At 51.7% G+C, this 12497-nt stretch overlaps 1 protein-coding gene across 36 annotated transcripts in view; it reads left to right on the forward strand.

Moving 5' to 3' along the window:
* Plekha6 (pleckstrin homology domain containing A6) overlaps window positions 1-12497 on the forward strand; it is a 140105-nt gene that overhangs the window by 95822 nt on the left and 31786 nt on the right. For 27 of the 36 annotated variants that reach the window (XM_039091292.2, XM_039091307.2, XM_039091295.2 and 24 more), the window contains 5 exons: window positions 33-147; window positions 3958-4062; window positions 4848-4920; window positions 7526-7626; window positions 11019-11221. In XM_039091292.2, coding sequence (XP_038947220.2) covers window positions 33-147; window positions 3958-4062; window positions 4848-4920; window positions 7526-7626; window positions 11019-11221 — 597 coding nt within the window. Of the gene's footprint in view, window positions 1-32; window positions 148-3957; window positions 4063-4847; window positions 4921-7525; window positions 7627-10561; window positions 10610-11018; window positions 11222-12497 lie in introns of those variants that run through there. The other 9 variants (XM_039091296.2, NM_001427839.1, XM_063272463.1 and 6 more) reach the window with 2 other exon arrangements.

The raw sequence follows: 12497 nt of genomic DNA on the forward strand, positions 1-12497 counted from the left end.
TGATTTCCCTTCTTCTGTTGACTCGAATTCAGATCGGCCTTGGACATGTCCAACAAAACAGGTGGGAAACGTTCTGCTACCATCAACAGCGACATAGCCAACCACAGCATGGTGTCTGAGGTCCCTCCAGAGCGACCCAACATCCGGGTAAGTCAAGCTGTACCCCGCCCCCCCCTCTGCAAACTGTCAGGCAGGAAATGCTTCCAGTTAAGAGAACGTCAGGATCCTCAGGAAAACCCTTGCTTGCCTAGCACATCCATAAACTCCAGTGGGCAGGCAAGGCGGGACAGGAACCCAGGGCAGAGTGAAGGGAAGAAGCTCAGACAAGTACCTTATAGAACAGGAGGCTCCACGTGGGGTTCTTGCCTTCCTGGTCTTTGAAACGGAATAACACTTTGTGGGAGGGGTTTTCCAGTAGTGTAGGGTGTCAAGCAGCATCCTGACAGCTGCCCTATAGATGCCAATGGTCCTCACCAAAAATGCCTGCGGATATTGTCAGTGTCCTCTGGGGACAGAATCTCCCATTCTCCTAAGGACCATGGTCCTAAGGGCACCGCAAGAGATACCCCCCATGAATGATGAGTTGATGGGGGTGGGGTCGGCATGGGAGGAGGAGGAAAGGGGATCTCGGAAGACAAAGTCATGGGAGAGAAGGGAGCAGAATGTGTCCTTTGGGCTTAGTAACTTAGAGACTTTGAGAAGCAGTTTGAGATGATTGGTGAGCACAGAAAATTGAGAGGGGATAGGAGAGGAGATGTGGAAAGAGCAAACAGGGGAACGGCTAAGTGAGCAGCTGCAGACCACCATGTGTGCATGCAGGGGAGCACTCTCCAAGAGCCAAGCGTGTGTTTCGTGTGTGTACGAGCAAGGGTGCATTGAAAACACAATTGTGCACACTGCAGAATCTGAGAAACATGTTACTTATGTAAAACAGACAAAGAGGAAGAGCAGGTGTGCGTATTTATAGACCTATCTGCAGCAGGAGTGTAGCCATGGACAGGACACCCGATTTTGGGTCACTGGCTGCCCTTAGGGAAGAGAAAGGTAACGAGGCTGAGCTTCAAAGGGAGGCTTAGCTCTACTGCCTTTTCTTATTAGGGGGGAAAAAAAACAACAGAACGCGATGGTTGTCGCAATATTCTCTGCTTTTCTGAAACACTTGAAATGGTTCGGAAAGTGTTTCTAATCTTTGTGTGTGAGGAAGTTGTGTACAGTTGTACATGCAACAGTGGGAGGATGCTGTGTCTGTGGACCCTAGAGATGCCTCTCTCTCTCTCTCTCTCTCTCTCTCTCTCTCTCTCTCTCTCTCTCTCTCTCTCTCTCAATATATATATGTTGTTTTTGAGACAGGGTTTCTCTGTGTAGCCCTGGCTCTCCTGGAACTCACTTTGTAGACAAGGCTGACCTTGACCTCATATGGATCTCTGCCTCCTGAGTGCTGAGACCTAAAGGCCTGTGCCACCACGCTCAGCTCAAACCTTGTTTTTAAAGATAGAGTGAGTCTCTCACTGAAGCTGGAATTCACTGAAGACCCAAGGACCTTCCTGTCCCTTCCTCTCTAATGCTGAGATCACAGGCTCACCTTACAGCACCTACCTTTATAAAAAAAATACTTAATTTTTTAAATTATATGTTTATGTCTGTGTGAGTATACATATACACACATGCGTGTGTGTATGTGTGATTGATTGATTGATTGATTGATTGTGTATTATGACAAAACCAAAAGAAGAGCCTCAGGAAGGATGCTAGTTAGTATTGCCCATTGTTTAAGATTGGCCAGAACCTGAAAATAGCCCCAATTAAATCAATGACATTGTAAGAGCCATTCCAGAAAGGGTGTGTGTGTGTGTGTGTGTGTGTGTGTGTGTGTGTGTGTGTGTGTGTACAGGCTGTCTCTCTCTCTCTCTCTTTTTAAAGATTTATTCATTTATTATATATAAGTACACTGTAGCTGTCTTCAGACATACCAGAAGAGGGCTTTGGATCCCATTACAGATGGTTGTGAGCCACCATGTGGTTGCTGGGAATTGAACTCAGGACCTCTGGAAGAGCAGTCGGTGCTCTTAACTGCTGAGCCATCTCTCCAGCCCATGCATGCTGTCTCTTAGCTATCTTTTCATTGCCATAATAATACCTGACAGAAATAATGTAATGATGATGTACTTGGCTCACAGTTTGAGAGGGTCTCAGTCATCATGCTGGCTGAAAAGCAGACTGAGTGACAGGATACATGGCAGAAACTGCTCACATTATGCAGTCCAAGAAGCAGAGAGAGGGGCGGGTCTGAGACCAGGTGTATCCTTCAAAGCCCACTCTCTGCAGGTAACCTACTCCCACCAGCTAGACCCCACCTCTTCAGGGTTCCACAGCCTTCCATAAGACTGGAAACTCCACCAACTGAGGACCAAGTGTTCAAGATATAGATGCCTTTAGGGGATATTTCACATTCAAACTGTAACAGGGAGGTTTTGGAATCTAGGGAGGAAAAGGGATGAGGCTCTTCCCAGTAGCTTAACCCAGAAGAGAAAGAGGGACTTATAATAATAGATAGGGAATGAAAACTTGAAGCTTAAGGTGTATGAGCAATTGAGAGAGATGCTTTCAGATGGAGAGCTCTGGCTGAGAAGCAGCTAGAAGAAGAGATCTTGAAGGTAGGTGTGTGTCTGTGTGTGTGTGTGTGTGTGTGTGTGTGTGTGTTTGTGTGTGTGCGCGCACACATGTGCGCACGTGCATTCATGTGTATCTGTAAGTTCGAGGCTAGCCTTTTCTTTCTTCCTCCCTTTCTTTCTTTCTTTTTTGTTTTTTAGTATAGAATAGAGTTTATTCAGGGTGGCAGTGGGGGGGGTTTTGATAGGGTAGTAGAGACAGAGAAAGGCAGAGAGAGTAGAGTAGAGGCAGGCCATGAGCAGGAAGAGAGAGAGGGGGGAGGGGAATAGGGAGAGAGGGGGGCAGGGGTGAGAGGCCAGAGCAAGAACAAGAAGGCCAGAGCAAGCGAGGCCAGCCATTTCTACAAAGAGAGTTCCAGGACAGCCAGGGATACACAGAGAAACCCTGTCTCAAACAAACAAACAAACAAACAAACAAACAAAGGATCCTCAAGAGTGGTTAGAATTGGGTTGGGGATTTCGCTCAGTGGTAGAGCGCTTGCCTAGGAAGCACAAGGCCCTGGGTTCGGTCCCCAGGTTAGAATTCAGTGGCAATCGCGTGTCTTTATGGTAAGGAGGGAGCTGACACTCAAGTTCTTCGACTAAACAAAACAACAATAAACAACCCACAGCAGTCTGCTTTGTGAGCAGTAACGGGAAGGGTTAGGCTGAGCAGTCTGTAGAGTGCTCAGGGAAGGCAGATTGTCACTGCCAGACACAGGAGGAGCAACATGTCCATGTGGTGGTGAAAAGCCAGAGGACACTGTCCACCCTCCGAGCTCTGTGGGCTCGCTCTCTGGTGTGACAGAGGAACAGGACGCAGAGCGGATGATACAGGGAAGTACCAGAAGCCTATGCAAGAGGTGGCAGTGAGGAGAGCCGGGGACTGCCAAACCCAATGGCCTGAGTTTGGTTCCCAGAACCCACATGGTGGAAGAAGGGAAGCACTAAGGACTGCATTCTCTAGCTTCCACACCCTCACCCTGGCATGCATGCCCCACCCCCAAAGTAAATAAATGTGAAAAAGACACCAGAAGAGTAAACTGAGAAATCTTTGATTTCCTCCCAAAAGAAGAGAAAAGAAAAAGAAACTACACAACAGCTAGTACGTTGAGACTCATGTTTGAGATCAGAGGATCCAAAGAATATAAATGGCCACGCCTTTGAGTTAGCAGGGAATCAAAGCTTCCTAGCCAGGGCTCCAGAGACCCGCTAGAGATATTTGTCCATTAGCGAGGACAGCTGTCTTGTTGACAGAGCTGTAAGGAGAGGCGCAGAGTTTGGCTAACTGCTGTCTTTGGCTCCCCAGGCGACTCGAACTTCCCGAAAAGCCATCGCCTTTGGTAAACGCGCACATTCCATGAAGCGGAACCCCAATGCACCTGTCACCAAGGCGGGCTGGCTCTTCAAGCAGGTAAGGCCACCCGGCCTTGTTGCCTACGATAACCACCGCTTTCTTCATGGCACTGCGAGTCTGGACCCACAGTAGCCCATGCACTCCTGGGTGTGTTTCCCTGTTGTCTCTGAATGTCTCCCAGTTGTATCAAGGCTCCTGAGAGACTGAAAAACCTTCCCAGACTGTGCTGCTCAGGGAGCAGAGGCAAGACACATCTCTGAGTTTGAGGCCAGCCTGGTCTACAGAGTTAGGACAGCCAGAGCTACACAGAGAGAGCTCTCACACTATCTGGAGAAAAGAAAAGGAAAAGAAAGAAGAAAAATAAAATCCTTCCCAAAGTTAATTAGTGTCAGATTCGGGGCTCCAAGATGAGGTGACTGATGGGTAGCAACAATGACTGTGAAATACGCCACAGCACTAATCCCATCGGAGCAATACAGGGCACATTCTCTGCGCATCTCCTTGCTGGGTCGGGGTGGGGTGGCTCCAGTCCTGGGGGGAAGGGGGATCTACCAACCTTTCTCCTCTGCCCTTCTTCTCACTCACTCTGGGGACCTTCCCTTCCCCGGGGGACACCCAGGACGGCAAAACGACAGAGCTGGAACGTCACAGGCAACAATCTAATGTCACTTCCCAGCATCTGAGGTCTCAGGGGAGTTGGCCGTCACGTGCTAGTGGTGGCGCTGCAGCCAGAGCCAGGATGCCCTTGTAACTAGCGCAGAGCTCTCCGACTGCGGCCGCCTCCCCTCCCACACAACCCCCCCCCCATGACTTTCCCATCTGTCTGTCTGTGTGTCCTGCAGGCCAGCTCCGGGGTGAAGCAGTGGAATAAGCGTTGGTTTGTCCTGGTGGACCGCTGCCTCTTCTACTACAAAGGTGAGCTTGTCCCGGCGCTGCCAGGGTAGGGGAAGCCGGGGTCTCTTCTGTCTCATCCTGTCTTGCTGTCCGTCGTGTTCTGCTCTGGAAGGTGCTTGACTGGTGGGTCCCTCTAGGCAGGTTCCTAGAGGTAGGAGGCTGTAGCCCCGGTGGTCAGCCCGGTCCCAGGTGCATTCAGTTCCTAGCAACCAATACTTATCCTGGAGGTGTTAGTTCTGAGTTTCAACTGATGATACAGCAGGCGAACAGGGAAGACCCTGGATGGTGAGATTCCTGGGTGAGGGGAAAAGGAGGAGGAAGAAGAGGAGTCACTAGTTACTGCTCGTAAGTCACCTAATAGAGGCCCGTGTTGATGTCCCTCCTGGCCCAGCAGACTAGGCAAACTGCTCCAGAACATAAGAACGTTTATACCATTTTTGTGTACTGTGAAGTCCGCAGCACCAAAAGCTGGGTAAACAAATAGCCCTGGCCTCTACCCTCTAGAAGTTATTCTCAAGTATACACAGCAACATGTGCCGACGGGAGCACAGAGGACCCAAGCAGGGCTAAGGGCAGTAATGGTGACGTCAGATCAGGCTGCTGCAATGGGAGGGGGTGGAGCACAGGTGATGTCTGAGTAAGAGAGCCTGTGTGCCTCGCTTATCCTCAGTGAGGAGGAGCTGGTTTCCCCCAGCCTCCTGGGAGCCATGTGGTGAATCATTAACCCTGATGAGCAGAAGTTGCGCTGCCACTGGCTGTCCAGCTTGCCCTTCTCTCTCCTGGAGCTGCTTGCTCTTCCTGAGTTGTTAGCTGAGCAGAGGCTATGAAGACAGGGACAGGGACAGCGGAAATGGCCAGAACTAAGGAATAAAAAAAATTTCCTAGACATGGACAGGACTCAGGGAGGAGTCAGAATCCCTGAAGAGAAGGGTGGGGCATACCAAAAGGTGGTCATGAGTGGCAGAGGGATGGTCTCCAGATACCCATAGTAATCGTTTTATTGTGGCTGGGTAATTGATAAAGAAGAGAGGTTCATTTTGGCCTTTGGGTCTGGAGGCGAGAGGTTTCAGATCTTGGCACCAGCATGTGCTTAGATGGGGGGCCTCTGTGCTGCTTTGGCACTTGCTGGAAAGTGGGAGGACAAGAGGGAGCCCGTGGCAAAACAGAACGGCCTCACTTTGCAGCGCTCTGCTCTGGGGGAGGAGCCCACTCTCAGATGGGCATGTCAACCGGGCACGTCTTTAATCCCAGTACTTGGAAAGCAGAGACAGGAGGATCTCTGTGAGTTAAGGCAAGCCTGGTGCCTGGGACAGTTGGGGATACATAGTGAGACCCGCCCCCCCCCGGCACATAACTAAACAAAAAATATAGGCATACCTTCCCCTTACCGATCTCAGCACTATCATGTGGGAATCACTCTCAACGGGAGTGAGGGCTGGGACCAACTGGCCATATCAAACCGTACCGCTTTCTGATTACTGATCCATACCCAGCCATCTGGATGTCCACTTCCGTTTTCCTGGAGACAGTCCTGGGGTTCGGAGTTCAATGCTAAGATTCTTTTCTCTGGTATACCCATTTCTTATGGCCCAAAGCACTGGGCAGAGAAGCCAAAAAAGCAGTCCTAAGTCTTATGAGTGTGACTTGAGCGGATGCCAAGGAGACTATAACCTACCTTGATTTCTTCTGTACGGATGACACTGGGATGGTTTTCAGGGGCTACTGCCTAGGAAACAAGCAGAAACACTGGGAAGATAGCAAGGGCTCACAGATGTCCCATAACTGTCTCAAAAAATATCCCCACCCTTTCTGGTCCCCTGTCGACAGCTGGGACCCTGGCTGGGAAAGATTTCAGGACCCGAGATGAATCACGCAGTAACCTGATCTGGAGATGTGCAGCTACACTCTTGCAGCACCATGCTTTCCTGTGGACATTGGGTGGCCTCAATGGCATCCATAGCAGGAAAGGGCCTAGCAGGCCAATGGGGCCTAGCAGGACCTTAGAGTTACCCCCAAGTTAGGTACAGTGGATCACAGCTGCAAAGCCATCACCGGGGATTCCAAGGCAGGGGAGACATTAGCACAAGGCTGGCCTGGGCAACATGGTAACTTCAGGCCATACAGGAACAAAAACTCCCAAAGCATTACCCAAAGAAGCCACTGCCGCCTCTCTGTGTGTTGCTGTTGAGATTTCCCTGCTTATCCACATAGGTAGACAGGATATGGGTAAAGGAAGCTGGCTTGGAGTTAGGCTTCCTGCATTTTAAGACTGACTCCACTTTTTATGGCTAAGGAACCTGGACCTGTCACTTAACCTGTCAGTTGACAAGAGGGGAATGGGAGAGGCTCTTCACGGGGCTTTTACGAGTGCTGGGTCTCGTAAGGCATTGAATGGGTCTTCCACGAAGTGAACAATTTGTCTGAAGAGCCAGAGAGGCCGCGGAATCTTTCGTTGATATTTATCGTAGTACGGTCGAAGAGCTCCTTGCCCTAAGTTCTGCATCAGGACCACCCTCTCGCATGCACGGGCACGGGCACGCATGCATGGGTGCGCATGTGTGTGTGAGAGCACACACCGCATGTACACGTGCATGCACACACTTTTGCACCCCTGTTTTGCCGGCAGATGAGAAGCAGGAGAGCGTCCTGGGCAGCATCCCCCTGTTGAGCTTCCGGGTGGCAGCCGTGCAGCCCTCAGACAACATCAGCCGCAAGCACACGTTTAAGGTTAGCTGGGCTTCCTCTTCCAGGCGGGAACAGGGAAGGCATCTGCTCTGCTAGAACTCGGGGCTGGAGCGGAATAAAGTACATGGCCCTTAGGACACCCCTGTGTGGTGGCCCAGAAGGTAGTGACCCTTAGACTCATCAGAGAGGCAAAGTGAGGCCGTGCTGGGGCTCCTCCTTCTTCTCTTGGTGGCCCGGTGGGTGTATGACACAGGTGGGCCAATAGAGCCGTGTCTCTGTGGTGCCACAATTTCACCAGGGAAGAAAATTGTGAGCCTTTTGGACGGTTTGCCCAGCAGCCTGCCCCTCTTCAGAGCTGAGCTGTGGTGGGTGGAGTTCTGAGGTCTTTCTGAATAGGTTTCCTGTTTGTTTTGAGCGCAAGGGATATGGAGGTACCCTCCCTCCAGTCCAACTAATTCAATTTTTAATCTCGACAATTTTACAAGTTGTATTTTGTTTTAACCTTGAGTTATGAACCTTATGGAGATAGTATTACCCCCAAGTCCTGTGGAGTTGGGGATGGAACCCAGGACCTTGTGGATGCCGGGCAAGTATCCTGCCCAGAGATGCACCCCTGGCCACGCAGACTACAGTTCGAGAGAACATGTGCGCAGGAAAATGGGACTCTCCTCCTGTTCAGTGTCACTCCCTCAGAACCCCTGGGGGACCTACTCAGCAAAGCTGTGCCTGCAGCTGGCTTCTCCTAGGCCAGTGTTTTTCCACATTTAAAAATTCATGACCCATTTTAAAAAAACTATAAAAAAATCCCATGCCCTTTGTGTTTCGTGGTGCACAGTACCCCAGGCTCTTTTTCAAAGTATGAAATAATAATATCGGTTCTGCATGCCTTAGAATAAAGCTCCCCCGCCCCCCGGTGAGAATTGTTATCCAAAACCCTGAAAACGTGACAACGCTCGCATTAAAAAGAACAGAAACTACAGGTCACGTCAAGTTGGTGCCTGAGCTTCCGAGGCTCTTTCTGCCCTTCGGATTCTGGTGGGAGAGGTGGGCACCACACTCAGGGCCTGCCAGGGGAAGAGGAGGGGACATATTTGGGTCCTAATTAGTTTCCATCCTCTCAGGGTGTGAATAGAAGGAACAAGGAATAAAACCCTGACTGGGGGAGCTGGGTTCTAGCTTGGAAAAGAGGAGCAGGCTGTTTAACCAACAGCCCCGCTACACAGACACATTCACACCCACACACCATCCACAGCCTGTCTCGCCCTTCCTACCAGACCTGTCAGGGCCACACTCTCCAAACTGGAGCTGTGCCAGCTGCAGGCATCAGATAAATGCCCTAGAGGGACTGACACACACCCTGCTCCGGAGCCTAGCGAGATCACTCCTGTGCCTACCTGACCCGCACACCCTCCTCTTCACCCCAAATTGTGCACTGCCTCTTTAAGGCCCCCACGTGATAGCTACGCTCAGTGGCCTACAAAGGGTTCTGACTGGGGCTATTCAGTGTCTCATCCCCAGGGAAGGGAGGGGAGCCGAGACAGACAGACATCGGGCTTGTCCTGTTGTGGCCACCGAGCACAAGTCTTGGATGGCGAATAATGAGGAGCGGGGAACTGTCCCTGCCTGACCACGGCTGAATGCCTTAGCTTCTTCTGTCCGCACTCTCAAGTCTCCAGCTCCTTTCTTATTAGAAGCTGGTGCCCCTCCCTGAACTCCATCAATAGCCCTGTCTTTTCCCAGGCCCTCTGCCTTCTCCTGTCACAAGCATTTGGTCCTGGGGCTGTTTGCTCCTTGTTCCTTGTGGCACGTTTTGTCCCCAGTGTGACTAAGCCCTAGTGTAATGTCTATCTTCCTTGTCACTGCGCCCCTCCACCCCCACAAGCAAGCCGGGTACCCAGGTTACTCACGGAATGCTCATGCAATGAACAGATCCATTTGCTGATTCCTGCCTGCCCCACCACACATCACCAGCCTTGTCTCCGTCTCCCATGACACCGTACTAACCCCGTGTTCTTGTCCCAGAGGGCTTTCCTGGGCCCTGGGCACTGCTCTTCAGTCTCAAGTCCCAGCAGCCTCCATGCCCTCTTTTCAGCTCCCTTACTGTCCATCACAGCTCTCCTCAGCAGCTCGGCCTCCTGCTGGGCCCTCTGCTGAAGGGCAGTGTCCAGCCCAAGGGAGGAAGCCTGGGGTCCAGCCCCCCAAACTCCACACTGGGGAAGGGTGAAGGTGGAAATGAAAGAGGGACACAGTGAAGGGAGGCTCCTGAAGGTTGGTCCAGGAAACGCTGGAAGGGTGATGACATGATGTTCAGGAGAGCCCTGAGTTTAGCCAGAGGGGTCTGTCCTTGTCCGTTTTCCTTCAACTCCCATCAGCCTATGGGTTAGCACCCAGGGTGCCAGGGTTGGAGTGAGACTCCTAATCACATCTGGAGCCCCCTGTTAGGCGATGTAAATTTTAATTACCTGTTTGTTTTGGGGATTTTTTGTTTTTGTTTTTGTTTTTTGGGGGGTTTCTTGGAATTGAGGGTGTCAACAGAAGAGTATGCTGAGGTCCCAGAAGGAATCTGGCTAGTCCTGTGCCCCACCCCCCACCCCAAGGTGTTTCGCTTTGTTTTGTTTTGACCAGGCAGATCCCCTCCCCTATCACCCTTCAGTGGATGTATCATTTAAGCTGGAGCAAACTAGCAACTTGTTTGCTAGGGGGAGAGCTGGAAATAACGCTGGGGCTCCCTGACTCACTGCCCACCACAGCCCAGATTTTCCCATAGCTGGTGCCCTCCGAGCGCCATCCCTTGTCAGGCTGAGCTGGGCGCCACTGAGTGCTGTCCTTCTGGGTGGTGACACGGACTAGAAAGGAACTACCCATACTACCCGTCTTGTGCTCCTCACTGTCTGGTCTGTCTCTTCCTCTGGTGTCGGTTGGCTTGTCTCTGCCTCTCCTTCTGGCCGCATGAGGACCCCCTCCTCTGGACAGGAGCTCTCTTCTGGGTTCCAGCCCGCTGTGCCTGCTCACAGCCGTCAACTAGGTAGTGTTCCGACTGTTCGCTAGTGTGTGCCCTGCATGCTGTGGATAGGGCCTTGGTGTTTCCCCTGAGGAAGGGAGAGGGCCAGCTGCTCAGTAGTGAAGCTGGGTTTGAATGCTTCTGTTTAGGGCACCAACTCCTCCAGCCCTGTGATAATTTTCTTATCACAAAGGTGGAATCAAAGGGGAGAGGGGGTGTGTGGTAATTGCCCATCCTGCTTACAGCCTCTTCAGGTGGGGGAGCTTGCTGGGCTTCTAGGTAGTATTCAGAGACCTCTCATGCCAGTACGTGGGAGGCAGCTGCAATCCTCCCTCCGTCCTAGCTCCTTAGCTCCTCTGGGGAGAAGCTGGGTGCTGAGAGCAGCTTGACTGACTGCCCCTCCTGTGGGGGTGTTGGTGTCCTTTCCCTGCAGGTGACTGTTTACTGGGTAGATGAGGCTGGAGCCAGTTCCACGCACTGCCTCTCCCCACAGGCAGAGCACGCTGGAGTCCGCACCTACTTCTTCAGTGCTGAGAGCTCGGAGGAGCAGGAGGCCTGGATCCAGGCCATGGGCGAGGCTGCTCGAGTACAGATCCCTCCAGCCCAGAAGTCAGTGCCTCAGCCTGTGCGGCACGGGTGAGTCCTTGGTGTGGAAGTGAGGGAAGGAGAGAGAGAGAGAGAGAGAGAGAGAGAGAGAGAGAGAGAGAGAGAGAGAGAGATGTTCAAACATGTTCAACTTTATGTGTCGCTGGGCCCATCTTTAAAACTTCGCTGGGCCCATTCTGTGGATTTACTCTGGAGGGAGTGAGGACCATATCCCTCATCTAAGTGGGAGGTCCGGCCGGCAGGCTGCAGAGCCTGAAACTCACGTCCCCTGACCTGTTCCTCCTCCTCTTTGTGAGCTGGAGGAGCCAGCAGAGAGTTCCTGAAGCTCGGCTAGGAGCAGAAGGTGAGGGTCATGTACTAGCTGTCCCAGGCTGTTTGCGTTAAGAACTTTGGAGGGAAAAGGAATGAGGTTTGAATCACAGGTTAGTCACTTGGCCTTAGTGTGACCTCGGGCTGAGTGACTTAACCTTTCAGAACCTGATTTTTCACTTCTCAAATCTAGCAGTTGGATTCGTCCTGGGTGGGGACTGCAGATTGTGTGTAAAGAAAATACACACTGCCCACGGTCCCCATCACCCGCCGGCTCAGTGCCCACCTCTCCTTCCCCGTGTGCAGCCCTGAGTTAAGCAAATGGGGATCCAGAAGAAGGGGCCTCAGGTCTGGCCTGAGTGTGGTCTCTCTGTGTAGGCTTCAGGTCTGGCTGCGTTTAACTCTCCGCGTGTCATCCAGGAAGCCTGACAGGAAGCTCCGGAGAGAAGTCTCAAGGGCCCATCTCTGTGCATTGCTAGAACATTATTCACCCATTTCCCAGATTTGCTAGGAAGAAAACAGCGCTGGTCTGCATTTCTACTGCTATGGTAAAATGCTGACCAAAAGCAACTCCAGGGAAGTCAGGGCAGGAAACTCAAGACAGAAACCTGGAGGCAGGAACTGAAGCAGAGGCCATGGAGTAGTCTGCTTACTGGCTTGCTCCCCGTGACTTGTTCAGCCTGCTTTCTTATACCATCCAGGACCACCAGTCCAGGAGTGACACTGCCCACAACGGGCTGGTCCTTCCCATATCATCAACCAGGAAAATGCTGAGCAAACATTCCTACACACCAGTGTTATGGAGGAATCTTTTTAGTCTAGATTCCCTCTTCTCAAATATCTCTAGCTTGCGTCAGGTTGACAAACAGTAGACAAACAAAAATAACCAGGACATAGATCCTACACCAGGCCTGGGAGCACATGGGAAGAAACCTGGCATGTTCCGGCCCTGTGGAGCCCACATTCTAACAGTTACCCCCAGACGGACTGTGCTTTG

The sequence above is a fragment of the Rattus norvegicus genome, chromosome 13 (genome assembly GCF_036323735.1).
Source record: "Rattus norvegicus strain BN/NHsdMcwi chromosome 13, GRCr8, whole genome shotgun sequence".
NCBI lineage: Eukaryota > Metazoa > Chordata > Mammalia > Rodentia > Muridae > Rattus > Rattus norvegicus.